General features: G+C 37.1%; 1 protein-coding gene across 2 annotated transcripts in view; it reads left to right on the forward strand.

Moving 5' to 3' along the window:
* Window positions 1–25254, forward strand: part of LOC140492098 (pro-neuregulin-2, membrane-bound isoform-like) — a 690845-nt gene that overhangs the window by 626864 nt on the left and 38727 nt on the right. Inside the window, exons 4-5 of one of the 2 annotated variants that reach the window (XM_072590830.1) lie at window positions 1507–1630; window positions 17930–17988. In XM_072590830.1, the coding sequence (XP_072446931.1) occupies window positions 1507–1630; window positions 17930–17988 (183 nt within the window). Of the gene's footprint in view, window positions 1–1506; window positions 1631–17599; window positions 17671–17929; window positions 17989–25254 lie in introns of both variants that reach the window. The other variant, XM_072590831.1, reaches the window with a different exon arrangement.

Raw genomic sequence — 25254 nt, forward strand, 5'->3', positions numbered from 1 at the left:
AGCAACACATTTTTCAGTTCTAATTAATGTACTGACTTAAGGAAACAAATTTATGTTTAGCCCATCATTTACAATATTGCTAGTCAGCGAAGTAAATAACCAACTTTGAAATAAAATGGCATCTTCTCAATGTCGCTCACAGCTCAGAAATACAGATGAAAGGGCAGATCATCTGTGAATACAAGTATTATAATTTTAAATCATTAGATATTACAGTATCACGAAGGCAAATGGAATAATGACCTCTATTACAAGAGGATTTGAGTGTTGAGGTAGTGATGTCATGCTCCAGTTGTGTAGGAGCTTGGTTAGCCAACATTTGGAATACTGTGTGCTGTTCTGGTGTCCTTATCTCAAGAAAGATAGTGCCATAAAGGTAGTGTAACACGGAGTCACGTGATATGTTCCCAGGATGGCAGGACTGACCAATGAAGTGAGATTAGGCAAAGTGGGCCTGCACTCTGTCGAGTTTCGAAGAAAGAGAGGTAACCACATTGAAACTTACAAAATATTTAAACTGATAGGCAGAGTAGTGCAGGTAAGATGTTTCCCCTTACTGCGGAGTCTAAAACCATGAGGTCCAGTTTAAAGATAGAGGATACCATAAAGGTCTGAGATCAGGAAAAATTATTTTACTCAGGCTGTGAACCTTTCGAGTGCTCTACATCAGCGGACTGTCTCATCTTCTAGAGAATGCTACTAAGGGTTTAGGAGGGGAGGAGCTGTGAATGAAAACACAGCACAAGTTTAGAATTCAGGGGGTTCTTTTATATGAACTCAGAACATCAGAACTTTGTGAATAGTTCTGATGAAGGGTCACTGGACTAGAAACATGAACTCTGTTTGTTTTTCTCTCAACAGATACTGCCAGACCTGCCGAGTTTCTCCAACACTTGTTCCACATCAAACAGCATCCACAGTTCTTTGTTTTAATATAAGAGTGTGGGCAGGTTGCTTAGGATGATTGTGGATTAGTGGTGCTGGAAGAGCACAGCAATTCAGGCAGCATCCGAGGAGCAGTAAAATTGACATTTCGGGCAAAAGCCCTTCATCAGCATCTGCAGTCATTCTTTTTGCTTAGGATGATACCAGGGATAAGAGGCTTTAGTTGTGAGGAGAGATTAAGGAAATTATGACTCTTGCTAATAGAAAACAAATAAAGAGGATATTGGATAAATATTTCCAACTTCATGAGAAACTTTAATAAAATAAAACTTGAGTCAATGTTGGTGAGACAATAACTGAACAGCATGAAGAAGAAAGTTTAGGAGAATTATTTTTGACATGAGGATTATTAGGTAATTGGATTTCCTACTTGATACTTTGGTGTAAGAAATTAAGTTGATAAATATTTAGGAACAAATGTAAGGCATTGTAGAATGGCTATGAAGTCAAAGTGAGTAGTTAACTGTTTCAGGCAATCAACATGAGACTACATGGAATGAATGGACTGATGTAATTCTTGATGTAGGAAATTCTGAACTTGTGCTCTGTTTTCATTTGCAGCTGCTACAACTACACTCTCACCTGAATCTGGACATGCAAGAAGGTGCAATGAATCGGAGAAATCCTACTGTGTCAATGGCGGTGTGTGTTATTATATTGATGGTATTAATAAACTTTCTTGCAAGTAAGTGAGTGCATTTTTCTCAGGTGTTTACTTAGTACTTTCCTTGTGATTAAGCATGTTTAATTTTATAATATTAAAAATGTTTTGTCTTTTGAGTACTGAAGGTTGGTTTGATGATTGACAAGGGACTGATTATACTAGTCGGACTGTTCAATCACAGCACTGCTCCACAGGGGGCCCAGAAATGTAAATGTGGAAAAATTACTGAAGTTATCATTACATTGTATTGCGAAATCAATCAACTATTCAATAATGACAAAAAAATGTTTATACAGCACCTTGAACATAGTAAAATATCCTAATATGCTTCACATAAGTATTATGGCCATAAACCAGATGAGGACTATCAGATTAGCTATAATCTCATTGAATGGTGGAGCAGACTACTTCTGTTATTACGGTTTACCGTTCTGGGTATTCAGCCAGATGCATAAAAAAACTTGGAAAGTGCAGAAGGCTTTAACAGACACCTTAAAGGAAGAAAACAAGTTAGAGAGCCAAAGAGGGTAGGATTTTGACAATTATAATCTGGGATGCTCAAGTGGAAAGAATTCGAGGAGTGCAAATAATTGAGAGGAAGGTGAAAGCCTAGTGGTATTATTGCTGGACTGTTAATCTGGAGATTCAGTTAATGTTCTGGAGGCCCAGGTTTAAATCCCATCATGGCAGATGAATTTGAGTTCAATTTTTAAAATGTGGAATTGAGTCTAATGACTATGAATCCATTGTCAACTGTCAGGAAAAACTCATCTGGTTCATTAATATCCTTTAGGGAAGGAAGCTGCCATCCTTACTTGGTCTGGCCTACATGTGACTCCAGACCCACCACCAATGTGGTTGATCCTTAGCTGTCCTCTGAGCACTTGGGATAGAGAATAAACCCCAAGAATGAATAAAAATAAATTTGGATTGCTATGGATTCAAGAGGTAGGAATGAACAAGGCAATGAAGAGATTTTAAAATGGGGTGAGAATTTTAAAATATTATTAAAACAAGGGCCAATGTAAATCAACAAGCACAGAGGTGGTGTGAGTTGGGAAGAGTGGCATAGTTGGATGACCTCAAATTTTTATTGAGGATGGAATGTGGGAAATAGAGCCAACAGTCCATTGGAATTATTGGGTCTGGGAATAACAAAGGCATGGATGGCAAGGAGCGTGAGCAAAGGCATTGGGCAGCAGCAATCTGTGGTAGAGCCAGAATTGGACAATGTTACAAGGTAGAAGCAGACTTCCTTGGTGATGGTGCATATCTATGGAAGGATCTTATTTTGGCAGTAAATCTGGCATCTAAGCCTCAGATTGTTGCCAGGGAGAGAGATGCAATCATTCACTAATTAACAAAATATGTAATTGGAACCAAAGACAATGGCTTGTGTCTAATATTGTTGGGAGATATTTCTGATCATCCAGTACTGGATGTCAGACAAGCAGTCTGAGGATGTAGTAACATCTGAGGAGTGGAGAGAGGTGGTGATCTGGACGGCTACAGAAAGGAGGATGGTATGGTCAACAGAGACCAAGGCTGCAGACATGTCAAAGATAGCAAGCAGGAGTTGTTTACATTTATCACATTTCCCTTCTTTCAACATTTTGGAGGGTTGCTATTACCTAGTCATATAAATAATTTGACTACAAGAGCAGGTCAGAACATGGACATTTTATGATAAGTAAATCACCTCCTAACTTTGCAAAGCCCAAAAGCTCCATCACCTTAAAGGCAAAATTCATGATGTCCTAATGAAGGCTTTTGCCCGAAACGTCGACTTTCCTGCTCCTCGGATGCTGCCTGACCTTCTGTGCTTTTCCAGCACCACTCTAATCTTGACCATTCATGATGTGATGGACTACTCTTCACTTATCTGAATGAGTGAAACTGCAACTGAAGAGGTTGGTCAACATGTAGACCAATGCAGTCCACTTGACTGGCACCCAATCTAACTATCCTTTAACATTCACTTCCTCCACCACTGCTGTGCAAGATCATCCATAAGACCCACAGCAATAACCCACCGAAGGCTCCTCAGTCTGAATCTTCCAAGCCCATGATTTCTACCACCTTAAAGGTTAAGGCAGCAGTTTCATGAAAATACAACCCTGCAAGTGTCTCTCAAAACCTTGACTTGGAACTATATTGGGAGGCTATTCCTTCACTACCACGGGATTAGAACCATGGAATTTCTCCCTAGCAGCACAGTGGGTGCCCCAAATTATAACTTCAAGAAAGCAGCTCACCACCACCCAGGCCCATTCAGCATGGGCAGTAAATGCTGGAAGCCTAGTCTGAGACATTCCCAGCCTGGGAATGAATACAAATACAATTCTGGTGTTATGGCAGAACTAAAAAATTGATTTGAGGAACCCAACCATGAAGTTCTGGAAGAGATGAGCAATAGCTATGATGGTGACAACATGTTCAAGGACCTTGGAGTGGTAGGGCAGGTTGGAGATGGTCCAGTAGCTTACAAGGAAGAGGGGCTAGGGTTGACTTTTTTAGAAGAGGCCAGATGATGGATGAATTCAGAGAGAGAAAAAGGGACTAACTAAGGAGGAGGAATTAGTACCAATATCCGTTAACATGAGAGCCAGGACAGAAGCAGTTGAATGAACAGGAAATGGGTCTCATGGACAAGATTCAAAATTGTATTCTGTTATGTAACTGGCCAGCTAAAAATACAGCTTGAAATAAGATTCTTTCATTTTGTGTGACTACTAAATGAATACTTATCTGAAAATGGTCCAGGTGTAGGTGGTGTTTATTCTGATATAAAACTAAAAACATTTACAGAAAAGGCACCTTCAGTACTCATTGTGTAACATCTAAATATATGCGCTTATATTATGCAGAGGGTATATGGATCTTAACCATATGCAGTATGGCATTTATGATTTCTGATTTTGGCTAAGTGTTGGAAGAAATATTCAAGAAATATGATACAAATTGAAACTAGCAATTAGTTACCCTTCATACCCACTCTTTATGGAGTTTATTCACGAGGGAGATAGCAAGAGACAACAAATCAGATAATACAATTGATGCCTGTAGGGATTTGAAGCCTAAGCTGTAATGTTGAATAGGTACATTCCTGCTGCATACTTATTTATCATTTTACAAGAAAAAAAGGCAGCTGTTTCTTATTTATTGTTAAATCTTTCACTTTGAAATATAACACTGTTCAAAGGTTTTGTTAACAAATCATTCTGTGCAAACTAGAAGCACTTCTTATCTGAAGTGATTTCAGGTAACATCTATATTGTTTGTGAAATATTTCTCAAAAATGTTAATTCATTTATATGCTATAACAGTTCCCTCACCAATACAATTTACCTTGCATCAATTTAATATTTTTAGTTCTGAGCTAAATTCCCCACTGTGCATTTTGCCAATCCAAATCATTGCTACTGTGTGATTCTGAGATTTACACAGGCATGAAAGATCATACCTCTCTAATCCTACGGGTGTAAATTTTCAGCTTATAAAATGAATTAACTAAATTTTGGGGCTTCTTGTAGCTGCTTTTTGTATCAGTGGCTGGTTTTCAAAATCTTGTTTGGATCAGCTACTCTAAGTTTCCTAACTGGTTTTATTTATTATGAATTTTGGTATGTTTCAATCAATGTTTTTATTCTGCAAGTATCTTCTCATTATTTCAGCCTTGTGGAAAAGAAATGTTTCAAATAACCTTAATATAACTAATTTCATTAATTCATGAAGATGATAATGAGAGTTATCTTTGATGATTCTATAACTTGGTTAATTGGACAAGAATTGTTTTCCTGATCACAATACACTCTCACTTTTGTTTAAACTTTTGGCTTGTGTATGTGAGTGAGAGTGTTTAGATGTCAGGAGAAGATCACGCTGTGTTGACTAAGATGATCGGGGAGGAAATAAATGATCTACTAGCATAGTATTAAATATTGTAGGTGCAAAGTACTGAAGTATGGTTCATCAATTAAACAAGATTTGAAACGTGCACTAAAAAGCAAAATACTTCTGATCTTAAAATCTAAATGAAAGCAGAAAATGCTACAGACACTGAGCAAATCAGATAAAAAGAGAGGAAAGTAGAGCATGATAGATTGGATTTAATGGTACACTGTGGTCCTGTCCCCAGAGAAGAATCAGGGTTGAGCCTGGACCCACTCCAGCATCACCTTCTAATGTGATCTAACTCCAGAGAACCATTATTTGTTTTAAGACAAGACATTTGCCCAAATCTGGGCCAGAGATACCCCTTCAGTCTAATGGTTGGTAGCACTCTGTTTCTCGTAACACTATCAAAAGCAGTGATCAGGGCTGGGACTACAAAACTCTTGGAATGAAAGTTAGGTGGGAGGGCAGTATCAGAGGAACTTAGAGGGTTGCGTGGGAGATTGGGTAGACTGCCTGGAGGGAAAAGCAACATGTGGTGAAAAAGGAGGCATCTTTGGGTATCCTACCATCAACCCATACAGTGAAAGCTGTTGATTTGACATGGGCTTCTTGTACCGCTCGTTAAATTTAAACTGTAGCATGATAAGGCTTTTAAGTGGTCATTAATTGGTCACTTAAGGGGCTTCAATCATTCTATACATGGACTGACTCACCAATGCCTCCCAAGTAGCAGGTGAAATTGTTGTGGAGCAAGTAGGTAGGTAGCGGACATGACACTCTTTCCAGAATCCTACCAGCAAATCTTTTAGCTGGTAAAATCTAATCTTATGTTTTGGGTCACTAGCCATTTCTTAGAATAGGAAGTGTAACAGGTTCAGCAGCTTATAAGAAAACAAAGCCTGGGAAACTGGATATGTGATTAAATGGAGGACAGGAGATATTTAAAAAATAGAACCTATAATGGAGTGACAACAGAAAGCAGTAATCACAAAAATGTTGAGAAATAATATATACAGGCCCCAGAGGTTTGCTTCATGGTTACAGCAAAATAGCAGGTTGCAGCAGTTTGGGATAGATGTGGGGTCTTACTTGACTATTTAGCTTCTTTAATCTTTCCCTACAGATATTGAATTTATATTTGCATAATTCTCTTGCTTTCAGATTTTTTATTTAACAACAGTGTTATGAATTCCCTATTCCCTCTGCATAATAGGAAACCTTTTTTGCCTGGTCCACATTCACCAGACAACGGCTTTATGTAATCCTTTGAATGGTTGACATGTTTCTTATATCTATAGATCTGTTTCTGATTATGTCAGCCTTAATGTTAATTAATAGATGCCAGTTTGCAATGCCATATTCGAAAATCAAATTTTAAGTAAGGAAAGACAATGAGAAAAAGACAATGAGACAAGAAATCTTTTAAGTCTCTGGAAAATGTATATTTCCTAAACACAGTCAATAAGTGACTCTTGTAAATGATGATATCATGAAACCTTAGCTGCTTAGACTGAAAACAATTCTATTTATATCAATGCTGGTCTCTCACCAATTTCTTGAAGGCGCTAATGAAATGCCACCCCTTACTTCTTTCTCTGTCTCTCAGACTTCGCATGGAAAATCACACAGGAAAGCAGCATCCCATATTACAATGACAAACATACAAGCAATGACACACCAGAATTATGATGAAAATTGTTCACAAAACTACAATTATTTAACAATTTTCCAATGCTACATTCTAATTTTCTCTCTATGACTATGTATAGAAGAAAATACACATGTGACTTCAGAACTCTGTCTCTCATTATAGAAGTTACACTTCAAAGGGAATTGTGTATATTAATTAGTTCCAATAGTAATCATTTTCCCTTATTTATATCTTTTGAAAAGAACATCATAAATGTTATTTGCATCACCTTCAATCTGGTGATTGATTAGCCTCGCAATCCTATCTATTAGATCCTTCATGTTGATGGAAACTAGCTACCAATCTTGTCGAATTGTTAATGATGTTTCTTTATAAGATAATCACGAAAACTAATAAGGACTAATTCTTAGATACACAGTAGTGAAACAGAACTCTCCTAAAAAATATGATCAGATGTGTCCAGAGCAATACACGACGTGTGCAACAATATATCCATTTGTAAAACAAGGGGTATGACCCACAGACTAATCAAGTAGTTCATATCGATTTATAGTTCTGGTACCAAGCAGTCTTCTCATGTTTTTGCAATAAAGACGAAATGGAATGTTTCCATGTCTTTGCAGCAAATATTTTCATCTAGTTATTTAGATTCAAATTTAAAGATAGATACTATCTTTCAGTAACTTTGTTTGAAGAAGGCACTTAAGAATTTCAAATTCAAGTACTTATGATTGCGGCAAATAGATTGGTTAAAAGTAGGTTTCTCTCTTTATATAGTTGATAATCAATTAATTGTAGTACTTTCAGAAAATCACAAACTGACAATGCATTAGCCTTTTTAAAAACTCTTTGACCCATTTTGCAGCAGTATTTTATAACTGGTATTGCCAGGTTGACAGCCTTTTTGACATAGGATCCGTTGACATCACAGAAATTGATCTACAGTGCATTGCTTGTGTCCATAGCCATACTCAAAAAAGGCCATTGGCTTTACAGTCATAGGACTTGCTATTAAAATGAATACCAGCATTTAGAGACATTTAGGAGATTTGGATTTATCATTCAGTTGGAGAATGTATTGTAATTCAATATAACCTCATGATAGCCTTGTTAATAAGGATGTTTCCACAATTCTGCAAGACATTATAAACTGACCAAATATCAATCAGCACCTTTTAATCATTCTGTGTTTTAAATTTACATGTGTTTTGCCATAATTTCCCTCTCTCTTATCACCCGCCCAACCCCTTCTCAGTATCTTTGTTAGTATCACCAGCAACATCCTTTTGACTTCAGCTCATGAAGAAAGACCACCTGATCTCATAGGTTTACACTGCAGATTTGTGAAAGAAGGTGGTATGTTTTCTGTGGGAGAGGACTATTAATCTTTTTATCCCTAAAATAGAATTGTTAACCATTCAAAGCTTTCAATCTAATAATCTGGTGGACTGTTGATAAAACTTGTTTTTGAATGATTATCAGGAACAGGATTTAAACTCAGGCCTATCTGGTTGAAAAAAACTGATACTCTGCTGCAGAGTTCTGTGCATTTCAGCTATAATATTCTTCTTTTAATGGACGACATGGTGGCTCAGTAGTTAGCACTGTTGCCTCACAGTGAGAGGGACCCAGTTTTGATTCCAGCCTTGGGTGGCTTACTGTGTAGAGTTTGCATATTCTCTTTGTATCTATGTGGGTTTCCTCCAGGTGCTCCAGTTTTCTCACACAGTCCAAAGATGTGCAGGTTAAGTGGATTGGCCATGGCAAATTGGTGATAGTGTCCAGGGAAGTGCAGGTTAGGCGGATGAAGCAGGGGAAATGTGGGTCTACTGGGATGGGACTGGGTCTGGATGGGATGCTATTCAGAGTGTCAGTGCAGACTGAAGGGGTGAATGGCCTCTTTCTATGGGGATTCCATGATTCCATTGGCCATCTAGTTACATGATGTGGAGAATGGTACACAGCTTCTTGTGATAATTTTTTGTTTTCTGTTTTTAATCTTATTTCTGTGAGATATGGATCTTCCACTGCTAACAGCAATCAATATACAGTAAATCCTCTGTTTAAGTAACCCCACTTAACATGGTTTCATATTAACATTCTTTTATTTTTAAGGCCTGTTTTGTCAAATTTCATTGGCCTTTTACAGTTTAACATTGTTGTCTCCTCTCTACCCATCTCCCAGCCTTGCCTCCTTGAGTTTCCTGCTCCCTACATTTGCTTCTTCCCCTCTTCCTTTATTTAGAGTCTTGGAGATGTACAGCATGGAAATAGACCCTTTGGTCCAACCCGTCCATGCCGACCAGATATCCCAACCCAATCCAGTCCCACCTGCCAGCACCTGGCCCATATCCCCCAAACCCTTCATATTCATATACCCATCCAAATGCCTTTTAAATGTTGCAATTGTACCAGCCTCCACCACTTCCTCTGGCAGCTCATTCCATACTCGTACCACCTTCTGTGTGAAAAAGTTGCCCCTTAGGTCTCTTTTATATCTTTCCCCTCTCACCCTAAACCTATGCCCTCTAGTTCTGGACTCCCTGACCCCAGGGAAAAGACTTTGTCTATTTATCCTATCCATGCTCCTCATAATTTTGTAAACCTCTAAAAGGTCACCCCTCAGCCTTCGACACTCCAGGAAAAACAGCCCCAGCCTGTTCAGCCTCTCCCTATAGCTCAAGTCCTCTAACCCTGGCAACATCCTTGTAAATCTTTTCTGAACCTCTTCAAGTTTCACAACATCTTTCCAATAGGAAGGAGACCAGAACTGCATGCAATATTCCAACACTGGCCTAACCAATGTCCTGTACAGCCGCAACATGACCTCCCAACTCCTGTACTCAATACTCTGACCGATCAGAGAAAGCATACCAAACGCCTTCTTCACTATCCTATCTACCTGCGACTCCACTTTCAAGGAGCTATGAACTTGCACTCCAAGGTCTCTTTGTTCAGCAACACTCCCTAGGACCTTACCATTTGAGCCAGTTCTGTATCCAAATGGCTAGTTCTCCCTGTATTCCGTGAGATCTAACCTTGCTAATCAGTCTCCCATGGGGAACCTTGTCGAATGCCTTACAGAAGTCCATATAGATCACATCTACCGCTCTGCCCTCATCAATCCTCTTTTTTTACTTCTTCAAAAAACTCAATCATGTTTGTGAGACATGATTTCACATGCACAAAGCCATGTTGACTATCCCTAATCCGTCCTTACCTTTCCAAATACATGTACATCCTGACCCTCAGGATTCCCTCCAACAACTTGCCCACCACCAAGGTTAGGCTCACTGGTCTATAGTTCCCTGGCTTGTCCTTACCACCCTTCTTAAACAATGGCACCACATTAGCTAACCTGCAGTCTTCTGGCCTGTCCTTGCCACAGCTTGGCCTCCCAACTTGTACCTGGCCCAGCTTTCTTCCTACCCAATCTGTCCATGTCTCCCTCCAAGGTTGCTCCCTTCCTTGTTGATTCCATTCCCTCCTCCTGACTATCCTGTTCCAATCTCATACATTAGTGCTCCATCTGGTGGCAGGAGTTGGCCAATCCATGTCTGTGAAGCTCCATTCACTGACTAACACCTGCCACTAGTTGGACCCTGGTCAATCTATAAATACAGGTGAGATTTTTTTCTATATTTTAATGTAAGGAGGTATGCTGTATTGTTTTTTATAATTAGTGATGAATTTTGTTTTAAGTTATTTAATTTAGAAATGCACAGTGCTATACATGTATGCTGTAGTCATTCAAATTGTACAAATTGTTTTCTTCCTGGTAAAACAAAATGGCTGAATGGTCCTAACTCTGACTTTAACACTGATTTCTACGGATACCTCTGATTCACTTACAGTTACTTACTACATAAAAGCACTGAGCATTTTAAAACTGATGACAGATAGAACCTTGCTTATGACTTGGTTTAATATTTGAAAGTAAAAACCATCTGCTTGAAATCTTATGAAAATGGAAAACCTTGCCTCCTTGCTGGTAACTCTTTTTTTTAGCAACTCACTGTTAAAATTATAAGAATCTGAAGTGTTCTAGTACTGAAAAAGTAAATTTTCAGTTTTTCATAGAAGAAATGTCATTATGTATTCTGAATTTGTGTAGCTTATTTATAAATACTGAATGCTGACTGAAGAGGTGATGGAACCTGTGTTCTTTTTGCCGTGTAACTAACACCATTTTTCAAAGGTTGTTGTTCTGATTACTGGTTTATAAAGAATAGGTGTCTGGTCTGATTGGGGGAATAATAACAAAACAAACAGAATGTATGACTACCACAAAACCAAGCATGACATCTCCCTGTACATTGCTTTCTCATCGCTGACCTTCTGATAGGGACTGGACACATGTCACGCATTAAATGAAAAATGGTCTTCAAAAAATTTAGTTGATGTCATTTAACTAATTTCAAAGAAAATTAATTTAAGTTCAAGCAATAAAAAATAAACTGTGCTGGTACTTACTTTTCATCGCTTCCTGTTTACCGATATAAAGAAGCATCTTTGATTTACTCCACTAGCCAATATCACAACTATCTTAATAAATTAATGAGGCTATTTAATTAATCAATTTGAAGAGCAGTACTAGGAAGTACATACGTGATTAAAGAAAACAACGCCATTGAGTAAGATTTAAGCCAAATCTTGCAAAGATGAGCAACAAATCAATATTGCTCCACAGAGATAAATTTGCATTGATAGTATGATTCATATACATTTTTTTTAGGTCCTGTCTTTCAATATACCATTGTTGAAGGTAGGAACAGAGCACTGAATTACAAGCCAATTCTACAATGTTTCTGTCATTGGCCAGACAGTCTGTTTGATTAAGCAAGTAGATTTTGATATTATGTCACCAAATGCTATTCAAAGTTATGTCTACTCAAGATTTTTGAAGGCTTGTATTTCAACCAAAAACAGCTAATTCCTCAGAAACAATGTCTTATGTCAAGGCCTGAAAGTTTGCTTCAATAGAAAATTAATATAGGAACATAGCATCACTTAAATCCCTAATAATTCCTGAAGATTTTACTTCTTGTCTTGACTTGTGTCTTCCCAGTTTGAAGTTGTTGATTTATGCTAGTGTAAAACCTAACTGACAGTGGCAGTGTATTGCTGAAGTTGACATGTTTAGTTTGGAATTCAGATCATTGAGCTATTTTATCAATATCAATGTATAATTAATGAGAAATGCTCAATATCAATTGTGACAGGGTAAAATGTCACAATCATCTTGCCCATTTGTTAAACAGTCTGACCAATGACTAGAGATTTGGTACAAGCATTTTGTAATTTAATGATTTCGTGCTATTCTTAACTGTGGCGATATCGGAGGTCAGGACAAGATCATGCTTGAGATCATTGAGCCATACTCAAAACTAATTCTGTGAACACCTGACATCAATAATTTTAACTGGGGTCTCTGGGTTAAAATAAAAAATCCTGGATCTTTCAAAATACCTGCACAAGCCACAAACCAAATCTGTCTTTTTTGTTTGATTGGATATATCTTATGATATTACATAACAGTGCATTTAGTCACTCTATTTGCCGCATAATTCCTCACTTTTTATAAAACAGTGGCCAACCTACAATGAATAACATTTCTTCTTCTGATTTTTTTGATATTTATTCTGTATATCTTTTCTTCAGAGCCTATTAATTAGATATCTATCACGACTCTGGATTCAATTGGTATACTGCCATAATGTCAACAGAAATCCTGCACCAAAGGCATAAACAGCTATTTATGGCAATTCTCCAAGTTTTCTGTTGAAGTTATGCCAGGTGACTGGGAGAAACTCCACAGAAATGTACTTTTCACGCACATTGTAACTACTTTTCCATAGAATCCTTTGAACATATCATTCATTATGTGGATAGGTGGGCTAGAGAACTGAACTCAGGATATACCACATATTTATTACTGCTTTTTAACTGGCCAATGCCAGATCTTGTGAGGTTAAGAACCAGCCCATTAAACTCTGTAACTTCCTGGGATGAACCTCCGTACTCCTGCTTGATGCCTTCCATTATGGAATAGCTGATCCTTGGAATTTCCCATGTGGTAAATCAAAATGGCAAAGGCAGAATGTCAACATTCTGTGACAAAATGGATTAATAAATGCTCCATAGTTCCATGTACCTAACCAAAGACCTTCAAAATATTTGGACTTGGCCTTAGTAATGGTGAATGAATATCTCAACTCATAGAATGTCTTTGACAGAATTACCAAAATGAACATTTTTGTAAAGTTTGGAGAAAAAGTAAATAGCATACTAAACTGTGTCCAGTCACCTCAGCAATGTTTGTGATGAGCATTTATCATAAAATATTATTCTGCATTGATGGCTTTCCATAAACTTCAGTGCTCCTTGGTTTGAAAAGATTTCGTACTTTAATTCACATGCTGTCAACTCACACAAAGTTTTTTGTTTTTCTGAAGATTAAATGTCCTTTCCTCTAGTTTTCACATTTTTCATCTGCAGTTTTCTTGAATTTAATATTTCTGTAACATGCTGCATTAATTGGTAGCAGGAGCAGGCAAGATCGGCTTCAGTTGGCTTCTTGAATCTCTGATTCCATCAGTCTATGCATGTTTTAGTCACTGTGGCCATCATGGTTTTTATTTCACCAATATTAACTATGACTATATACTTCATAGTTACACTATTTTCTGATCTTCTGCATATGTGAATGAAAAAGAAAGGCAAGCAAATGAACTGCACGATTTGTGTCAATTAATGTGAATAACTAATCTAATACAAATCATAACTCATTGAATTTAACAACGTTTAATTGCAAAGATTTCGAAGTTAGAATGAGTGTCTTGAGAATTGTGACTCTGCTATTCTCCTTAAAATGTAAAAATAATTTTCAGTTCAGAAAGTAATAAATTCCAACAGTTTAGTATACAAACCTGATCCTCTGCCAGGTGTCTGCAATTGTGGAGAAATCTATCCTACATGCTCAGAGGTGATCTTTCAAAATAAGAAAACATTGGTAAACAAAATAAAATAGAACTAAAAGAAACATGATTTGGAAAGAAGCTTCTTCTAGACTTGTACAATAACCAGTGCAAAGCCCCAGTTGTTATCTTTCCGAGGTATCTTATAAGTCTTGTTTTAGCTTGCCAATCAAATTCATGTTCTCATTGAATTACATATAAAATTATTTTATGTGTTAACGCAGCAGTCTAATAGGTAATTCAAACATTTTTTTTTGAGGAATGTTACTCAGCAACATCGTTAACAAAAATAGTTTTGAGGTGAAATATACTTGACAGCTTGTCTCAACAATAGTATAATTACATAGAAGGATGTAATGTACAATCAGAACAACATGGAATGAGGGTGTTTAGCCAATTGAGTCAATGCAGCACTTTCTAAGAACAGTTCAAGTTTCCCCCTCCATGCTTCTTTTTACCATACCCTTTTAGCTTTCTTACTCCTTCAAATATTTATCCAGTTTCCCTTTGAAAGCTACTTTTGAATGTGTCAGGCATCATTAATAAATCCTGAACACTCATTATTTTAAAATGCCAGCCTAAAGCCAGCCAGTTCTTTTGTCAATTTTCTGACATCCCTCACTTGATTGGTCATTGATCTTTGATTCTGCTGTTGGAAACAGTGGTTCAAATTTTCCAGACACATTGCAGATGGGCTGGGAAGTGCAAAGGATGAAAAAGTAGCACAGGAAGGGAATGGGATCACCGATAGCTTTCTGTCACCATGCCATTTTGTCAATGGCAGAAATGTTAATGACTAGATTGCCCATTGTGTGACCAATTAAGTGAGCTGGTTAAGTAGATAATTATGAGCCACGTCCAGCTGTTGGGCATTTTGATCATGACTGGAAGTCCGACCATCACATGAGGAGCCACCTGTGAAATACCTTTGAGAACCGCCAGCCATTGAACACACCATATCCCTCCAGTTACTGCCTTAGCAAAGGTCTGGAGCACTGTGGCACTGTTGAACAGCTTGCCCTTGATTCAATCAGCAATCCTTCAACTAATATGCCCCACTCCAGAACCCTCTCCACAGAAACCTACAGTTTCTCTTCATTTGCTTCATCTAAGCCCTTCATAACTTCTTTTCTGCTTGAAGGAGAACACATCTCAGCTTCTCTAATTTATCTATGTAATTGTAATCTATCATTCCTGTTTCAATTCTACTAAATCACCTCTATAAATGATCTGAAACCTTTATGTTCTTCCTCAAGCATGCTGCCCACTGTATTCCACCTGAGGCAGAGCTCATGTTTAAGCAGATTTAGCATTACACTCCTGACTTTTACACGTTATGCCTCAATTTACAAGTCATAGGGTCTCTGCTTTCTGAACCCGCCCCAATAATTTCAAAAAAAATTTCAAAACACTTCTAGAGCTAACTCTTTCTGTGCCATAGTCTCCCTGCTCTTCCCATCAAAATGTGACATTGTTCCAGTTGAATTTCACCTGCCATGTGTCCAGCTGTACCATCCCCTGCCTAATTAAGGCGCATCATTATTTTCTTCAGTGTTCACTGCATTTCCAATTTTTGTGCCGTTTGCAATTTTTGAAATTCTGTCTTGCACATTGAAGTTCAATTCATTATTCAAATCAAATTCACAAGAGGTCCCAGTGCTAACCCAGCCATTCACATCATCTCTGTTATCTAGCCCTTAACCGATTTTGTATCTATGCTATTACTGGTCCCTTACTCCTTGGTATAGATTTTGCTAAACATCTTAATTTGTGACACTATATTAAGTGCCTTTTGCAATTTCAACTGCCAACAGCCACCATTTCTATTTTTTAATAGGACAATGCAAATGGTTATTCAAATTCTCACTGAATTATTGTATCTATAAACTACTTCATCACTGAAAAATTGATAATAATTTCCCTTTATTGAACATGAACTTTATATTAAGTCCCATATAAAATCATTTTATTCTGGCAAAAATACAGCTAAGAGCAAAAGTTCTTTGTAATATGATTCAGCTCATGAAATTTGATACTGCAAATGTTAAATGGTTAGATGGAAACTTTCACAGACTGAGGTTACTAAACCAGATTGAAACAGTCACTTCCTCAACCTGTTCAAATTAACTGATGGTTTTATTTTGTCACTCTATAGAATGAGTTCTCCCAATATATTTATCATGTCTTATTTTAACTAAAGGATAACTTGATCCAGATTTTTCATATATTAGGAAATTATACAGGTTATATATTATACAGGTTAGATAAATTTGAATTGGGAAGGAAAATAAACAGAAAGAAGTTAGCAAATTACTTGAAATTAGGCAAAAGAAGATAAAGAGCAAATGAGCATTTCTAGAGGTCAATAAGGAAAATATAACGAACAAATAATGTTCTGAGATTACAAGATTCGGAAATCTGTATTTAGTTCATAGTTTATCCACTCTGTTCATCTACAAACATATTGCCTGGAATATATGGGCCACCATTATCTTTCTAAATAGATTTTCAGCAAATTAAAGGATGTAGGAAACAAAATAATGTGGAAATATATAGTGAGAGAGATTACAGATAATATAACATTATCACACCCCTCTGAACTTTGACCCAGAGTACTTGGGGAAAGCAAAGAAGTGTTGTTGATCACAACTTTCCATGTACCAAACAGATTTCTCCACAATGTGATGAAACTCAATTCAGAATCCTGCAAAATATATAACCAATGATTTGAATGACTTCCCTTTGAAAATCAGTTTTATGTAGCTGGTTATTACAAATGATTGTTAATACAACTACTAATTTGTACCCATTATAAAAAATCCGCACCTAATGCCTAATTAATTTGCAAAACTATATTATGAAACGTGTTAATACAATTTCATGAAACCATACGTTGTGTTACTTCAAATCATATATGTATTTTAAGTATTTATTTAAACCTTTAACATTATTAAATGCTATTTATATTTCTAGTACATGATGTATGGTAACTTCATTCATTCAATTATAATAACTTCATATATCAGTATCACTTTCAAGGTGACTGGTCTATGCAGCTTGAATTACTTCAAATTCCATAATTTTGCTTGTTCTTACTTTTTTACTGCAGTTCTCAGAAATATATAGTGCAGATTTATCAGTGTTATTTTGGTAAATTACTTGTACCACAACACAAAATATTTACTTGTGTTTATCCAAAATTAGTCATCATATTTTATTGAATTGGAATAAAAATTATTGACTCTGTATGTTTTCATTTCTCATTAAAATAATCTGAAATAATCTGTTCCAACCGTTAGTGAACCTACCAAACTAGCGGTGGAAAAAGGAACATACTATTTCAGCAGCTTCTTTGCTTTCTCATTATAACACAAATGATCCCATTGGGGAATGAAGTTATTTTGTAACTTCGACCTAGCATTTGCCTACATTTGTTTTGTGATTTGTCCCCTTTTCCTCCCCTAGATGCCAACCTGGATTCTTCGGACAAAGATGTTTGGAGACTGAACCCTTGAGAACATATAAACCTGATCTAAGTATGTTATTGTAAGGAAGTGTTGCAGTACTTCTAGGTATCCTTGGTGACAGCACTGGAGTTGGGGATTTTGATTGAAGCAGCATATAAAGACCACTACATTTTTAAAAAAATGTTATTTTGTAAAACATTTCTACTGCTGTTGAACAATCCAGTGGTCTCATCAATGTTTTTGGGATATGTGTCCTTGAATGCTCTGTTCTAATGTTAAACCCTTTCTATCTTGTTTCTTTCTCTATGGTTTTTGTTTTTCTTGTCAGGTGTCCAAATGAATTTACAGGTGATCGCTGCCAACACTACGTAATGGCCAGTTTCTACAGTACGTCCATTTCTTCTCTTCTTAAACTGAAGCATGCTATTGCTGAAACATAGCATGCTATTTCTGCTGCTGCTTTCTGTTGATAATGCTATTACCTGTCTTTCCTGTATCACCATCCCATATGTTCCCCCTAAAACTATTAAACCCAATTATCTTCAGAGTAGAATAAGGGAACTAAATTCGGAGGATAAGGCCACTTACTGGACATGTAGAATTCCTATTTCAATCAAACACTAGATTAGGAATCACAATTGCCTGAATAAAAATAATAATAAATAATCCTTGCCCATTTGAAAATGTTGTAACTGTGAATATTCATAACATTCAATTTAAATACACTTTACTATAATATGCCCATAAATCTAAATCTCTTGAACTCAAATAAATCTGATGCAAGATTGCACTTGCAATTGCTTTGGCTGACCATTTAGTCAAGTAAAATACTCATGGATACATATCAATTAGTAGTAATAATGCCTCATTCCTTGCCTTGACCATGAAAGACAGCAAATGTTAGAGAAAGCAATACCAAAAGATAGCACTCTGACTTCACTGAAATAATAACACCATTTGAGAGACACGGTATATGAGTCAGACACTAGATTCTCCAAATAATGTTTGGATAAAGATTTTCTTTTGAGTTGAGGTTAGAGAGAGCCAGCATCTATGACTGAGAAGTGAAATCTTTCCATGCCATGAATTCCAGATCACCTGCATGTTTGTGCCAAAGCATTTGAAAACAAAAAAGGTAAAATGTTTGTCAATTTTTCATGCAAATTATACTGCTTTAATAGATATCTTAAGATGATTCAAACCAACTTGTCATGCAAAAATAGTCAAATGACTATGTTATACATGTGATCAGTAATGGAAATAGAATTATACTTATTGAAATGAAAGAAAAATTATAACTTTAAGCATCAGAAAGCTAACATACAGATAAACAAACTGAATATTTCCATTTCTGAGATTTGTATGCAATTTCTCTTCAGTGACCTTCCTATGCAAAAATATTTTGAGAATGGGTTACTGTATATTTATTTCTCATTAATTATTTGTGCAATTTTCTTCTTCATTCTGCAAATGAAATAGAAATATTTTGCAAGTGTATTCATCCAATTTGAGAGATGCTTTCATCCAAAGCAGAGGGAGACAAGCTATTTTTGGTTAGATAACATTCTAAGATTAATATAATGGCAGGTGTAAATTACTTTGCAAACAAATCAATTTTATTTTTTCTAAGATACTTCTGCACTAACAGAAGAACTAACTTATGTAAGACTTTGTCATTCTAATTATAATCTGAGTTAAATTGATTAGTTGGAACATGTTGTAGGCTAATGTCTATAAGAAATACAACATAGATAAAACCTGGAAATATTATTGAATTTTGATACGGTCATGAAGAAATTATGGAAGAATATATTAACTGGGAAAAATCACTCTAAGATGAGTCAGTATTTACAATTCCAGTTTAAGTGTTCATTTAGTTTCCTTCTGGGTTTAATTCTAGTTGCAGTATTGTATCAAGTATTGTAGCAATTTTCCTCGTACGATATTTGCTTAATGAAAGTGAATCATTTTACTTCATGAATGAAAAATAATGTTGCTTGAGTAAAATGGTTAACTCCTAACACCAGCCCTGAACTTCCATCAGATCCAGACAAATGAATAGGCTTGTTGCAGGATTCCAAATTACCATGTCCTAAGTCTCTGTGCATAGAAATTGTGAAACCATGTGTTAGTCTCTATTGAAATCCAATTGAAGGATTCAGGAGAGTATTGAATAATTATTTGGATAGAAATAATGTGCAGGGATATGGGGAAACTGGCAGTAGGTAATGATGCTCATTTGAAGAGCTGGTGCAGACACATTGGACCAAATGAGCTCTTTCTGTATCATAACAGAATCTAACCTTAACCTACTTTTGTATGTTGCTTGCTGTTCTGCACCCGAGGTCACTAACCTTACTGCTACCTTTTTACCCTTTCAATTTATAACATACATTTTTGCCCTGTTCACTGCTACTCCTTGGTGTTCTTTCATCATACTGTCATATTATGCTCATATCTGTCTTTACCTGGCATATAACTCTCTGTACTACCCAAGTGTTACCCCTGCTGCACCCACAGTGCTACTCATTCTTGTCTCTTGTAGAATTCTTAGCTCCTGATCTCATATTCATAGTGGCTATTCCTTCCAACTCATTCACTGGTGGTTTATTTGTTTAACAACATCCTGTTCTCAATCCATGCCTTTACGACGACTACATGGGTGACCAAAATTCAGCTCTCCGTGGCTTTCCAGAATGTGCACTCTCTGTGACGTTATCCTGGCTGAGTTTATTGATACCCATGAGCTGGCAGCAATCCAGCTACAAGACAATGATTGCTTATCCTTTACCAAAATTATCTAATCTGAAATGGCTTCCACCATGCTACACCATACCATATAATCCATATGTTACTGATATCTTCTTTGTCAATCAAGTCTCCCAATCTTCCAGCATTCTTTTTTTAATTCTTGCACTTTCTACTCTACTTGCCAAGGTTTCCTTTTTTAGCCTTTGCATGGAGTAACTTCTTATTCCCAATCTTAATCCAATTGCACCTAATTCTCCCCTGTCCTCTCACTCAACGTACCCCATTCACACACTTCACTACCCATTTGACAATGCTATCCAAGGATTCACCACCTCAAAGATTTTAATTGGTGACAAGGTAATTTCTGATCACCACTTTATCTTTTTTGCATGCAACACTTTGGTTATATCACTCGCCTATATCACTTTTGTCATTCACTTTGGGAAAATACTTTCCCTCCCTGCTCCAGGACCACTACCCCATGTAAATCCTACTCTGCACCCTTTGAGTTTCCATCTGCAATAATATTACTGCCACTGCTGAGTTCTGAAAAAGGTGCTTGAGTTCCACCTCTGATCACAACTACCCAATGTTGCTTAATTTTTAAAAATCTTCCATTCCAACATGCTTTGTGTTCCCAAATGTGAAGTTTGCAGACTTGAAAGCATCTCCATCTGTTCACTCTCATTGACCATTCAACAGCACAAGGAGTACCACATCTCTATAAGAGAATCATATAAGTTCAAGATTATTCTTGAGTCTAAGAGTGATCCCAGAATCCTTAATTACCACCACCTCTTCTGACATCCTACTTTGATATTCTCTGTTCTTATCTCTCATGTTCATTGCAAAATCTTATGGACTTGGTTATGTCCAGGATCAAGACATTATGGGAACTGCCTTTGCCTCCACTTTCCTGATCATTTGCTCCACTAAAAGATCCCTTAACTCCCCAAATCTTCCTTCTTGAATTTATTAGAGTGCATTATTCTTGTACAATTAAAAGCTTATTACTCCTAAAATTCCTTTTTCCACCCCTAAAATCTGATTATCAGCTTGTACTTTCAATTATACCTCCAGCCAATAACACAAATTATGCATTTGTGATGAAAACCATATTGCATTATCACCCCAAGGTTTCAGCTATTCAGAAGTCCTTTAAGGTAGATCATTCTATCATTCTCTACCATGTCTGCTCTGTGATGCATCTTCAGAAGAAAGTTTATTCTTGGTTCAACAGCCACTCATCACAAGAGCGCCACATATATCTGACAATAAATATTGCCCCCTGCCCTACACAGTCACATCTGCAGGATCCCAAAATATAATCTTTGTTTCTTCATCCCAGAAATTTCAGTTTCGTCAACAAATGTGATGGTAGATACAAACTTCACCATAAACTACAGGTGTAGGCCTTCATATGATGTATCAGTAATAGTCTTGTGTGAATATATATTTTTATTCTATGCTGAACATGACCTTGGATTATTTGAAATTGTTAGAAGCCACAAGCTTCAATTTAAATTTGAGTTAAAATATTATTTCACGAAAGGAAATCAAAAGAAAAACAAACAATTTGAATTTAAAGCACAATGTCAGTAGGGTAAGTGATTTTTTTTTATTGGTATTGTGGTGTTAGCTATAGAGTAATACATATGTATGAGCGTTTATGAGAAATTGAATTTCATGTCTTTCATTCTTATGGAAATTTTTCTGGGGCATTTCAAATCTCTGCTGTAACTCAGCATTAGCATCATACCTGGTATAAACTGTATTGCCTGGTTCAGATATCTCTTCAACAAAACAGTGAAGTAAGTCCTTCCAGTGCCACTGCGACCCACTGAGGGACTGAGGAAGAATGAAGCTAGTGAGTCAAAGAATCCTAGAATAATTTCCATACAATATCAAACACAACAAAAAGGCAGAAATGTGATTTATCACATATAGTCCTGGATGAATGAAAAAAAACCCTTTATAACAAAATAAATGAAATGTTATGCAGACATAATTATGCATTGCTTGAATCGTTTGATATGCCTTTGCAAAATTTAATCTCAAATGAAAGGTCAGTTGAATAGACTGGCAGAAAGTTGACTTGAATTTTTACTCTATGAAATTGTTAAGTAGGAGTTTAAAATCATTCCAGCTGCTGAATGAACTCTAAATCTCACGCACAAAATTTTCTTTTGATCTTTATAGGAGTTGATTAGTTTTTTTTGAAGATGAATATCCCGACAAAGTCCACACAGTAAAATTTGGTGCGAGGAACCTAATTACTCATATTCTGCTTCATCATTACTAGTTGCATGCACAAACATGTTGAACAAAAACAAATGAACAAAGCAAAAGTAAAGGTCATTGAACTCATCATGTTTGTTTTGTCAAACATGTTTATACAGCGTCTAAAGTATTCCTCTTATTTTCAGTATCAAAGTCTCAAGTTTCTCTGAATATTAATCTGTGGCAGGTGATTACTTTCCTCTGCACATCCTTCAGCAAAAATATTAGTAAATTTCCTTAAAAGTATTAATCAGTGGTATCTTTCACTGCACTTTAACAAGCTCATTAAAAAAGCTATGCTGAGCACATTGGTACATTTCTATTTTAAAACATTAACCCTTGGGTTTGATTCTGGATTCAGTTGAAATAACCTGCTGGCTTGAATTCAGAATATAGTTTTCGTGAAGGTGGATCATACGTTACTTATTTGCTTACTACAGGTATAAGTTTAATTTGCAGCCAGGAATCATTATTCTCGTTTAATTTTGCTAATGTATAATGCAAAATGTGAGTTAAAATCAGTTATGTGGTCCTGGGTAATCTGATTCTCACCATATATTTTAATGCTGAGTTCTCATTTGTTGCCATCTCATGACTTAAGAGATGTTGGGCTGAACCTTACATTTTTTTTGGTGAAGTGCTATATTAATCAATTTTCACTGAGAGCTTCTTTCCCAAGACCTCTCTCATGCAACCCATTTTCTCAACCTAGTTGTTTAATCACCAGGCTCTAAGGTTTACTGTCCTTTCCTACGTCCTGCTTAAACATCTTCTCTGAGTCACCAGTACACTGTCCCCAGTGCCTCCTGTATACCCTTAGTTAGTTGTTGGCCGGTAGTGGAATATCACATACAGGCAAGCAAGCAATTAGACAATTCTAAACATGAGCTTTTATTCACAGTCAACGAAAGCAAGTACAAACAAAATGAATAGAGTCTGAAGTTTGCCCCACAATGCAAACTAAACGATGGCATGGTGATCACTGACTATTTTATAGACAATGTTAGTTGCTTCAGCCAACTGTCATCTACTGGAACCAGGAGTCATTCTGGTCTTGTCGGGCCTGTAGTGACCAATACAGCTGAGCTCAGCTATATACAAGGAGGGTTTACTCCTGTCAAATATCTTTGGGAGACTGCTGACCAGCCAAATCCTCAGCATTCAACACGTTACCTCATTTCCAGCTCGAATTGTCCAACACCCATCATGATAGATGGTGAAGCACACGCTCTCTGCACTATACAGTAAGGTTCCTGCAACTCATCCCGGCTGGTCCAAGTGGCAAAACCAAATCTTCGGCAGCCCTGTCCTTTGCTCTATCATAATGGGCAGCATTGTATCTGTGTTACACATCAGTTAGAGGATTGCACAAAGCTGCCATGAGCCATAGTCACAGTGGGTAGCCCTTGTAGGCCAGTAACCAGCCTTGCTAGGCACCTGGACCCTCAAGCAATCCAAGTACAAAAGAGAGCTGTAAGATGTAATACCAGGGTAGTGGGCATACACCTCCCGGAAGTCGTACCAGTGATCACAGACCACCTGGATGTTAATGGAATGGAATCCCTTGCTGTTGATGAATTCTGCAGTTTTGTGACATGACTCTCTGACCCCTTGTGTGAAGCCAATGGCACCTGCACCGTTGGCAACCCAACTACTGAATCTACTACCCGGGCTGCAGAACTAACCTCACCATGGAGGGAAACAACGTGAACTGGCGTGATCTTGTACAGATGGCATCAGTCATGATCCTGATAAATTTTGTGGGTGCGTGACAGTGAGATTCCACACAGGTCACCTGTCACTCTCTTGAAGGAGCCCATCCCATGGAAAGCAGAAGTCCCTTTCACAGCCAGCAGGATTTAAAGCAGCGAACAGCTCTCCAACAGCTGGATGCATGACTCCTCCTGAAAATGACCTGTGTTAGGAACACAATGAGCAAAATAGCTTCTTAGCTGTGAATGACATACCTGCAGATGTTGGCTGCACACACCCCCAGACAGTGAGGCATGCGGCACCCCAATAACAAGGGCTATGTCTCTGTCATATATGTAGCTTCAGTGTCAGAATCCCAACATTGTTAGAGCACAGAAGGATGCTATTTGGTCCATCGTACTTGCATCGATTCTATTACCTGGTGCAATTCTCCTTTCTTTTTCACATATCTCTGTGCACCATTTCTATCCAGATAATCATCCAATGTTCTTTTGGATGTCTAATTTAACCAGCCTTCACCACATTTCCAGGCACTGCATTCCATGCCCTACTACTTGCTGTGTGAAATTTTTCTCTCATCACCTTCGTTTCTTTTGCACATTGCTTTAAATCTGTACCCTATTGTTTTTTTTTCCTTTTAATGAGCAGGAACAGCCATCTCATGATTTTTCAAACCTCTATTAAACCTCCTGTCAGCCTGCTTTGCTTCAAGGAGAACAGTCCCTTCCTCTTCAATCTCCCCTCACAACCAAAATGTCTCACTCCTGGAAGCATTCTTGAAAATCACTTCTGCACTCTGTCCAATGCGTTCACATCTTTCCTATTACAATTGTGCACAATAATCTAGCTGAGGTCTAACAAATGTCTTATATAAGTTCAACATCATCTCCTTGCTCCAACCTCTCTTTT

This window comes from Chiloscyllium punctatum, chromosome 20 (assembly GCF_047496795.1).
Source record: "Chiloscyllium punctatum isolate Juve2018m chromosome 20, sChiPun1.3, whole genome shotgun sequence".
Lineage (NCBI taxonomy): Eukaryota > Metazoa > Chordata > Chondrichthyes > Orectolobiformes > Hemiscylliidae > Chiloscyllium > Chiloscyllium punctatum.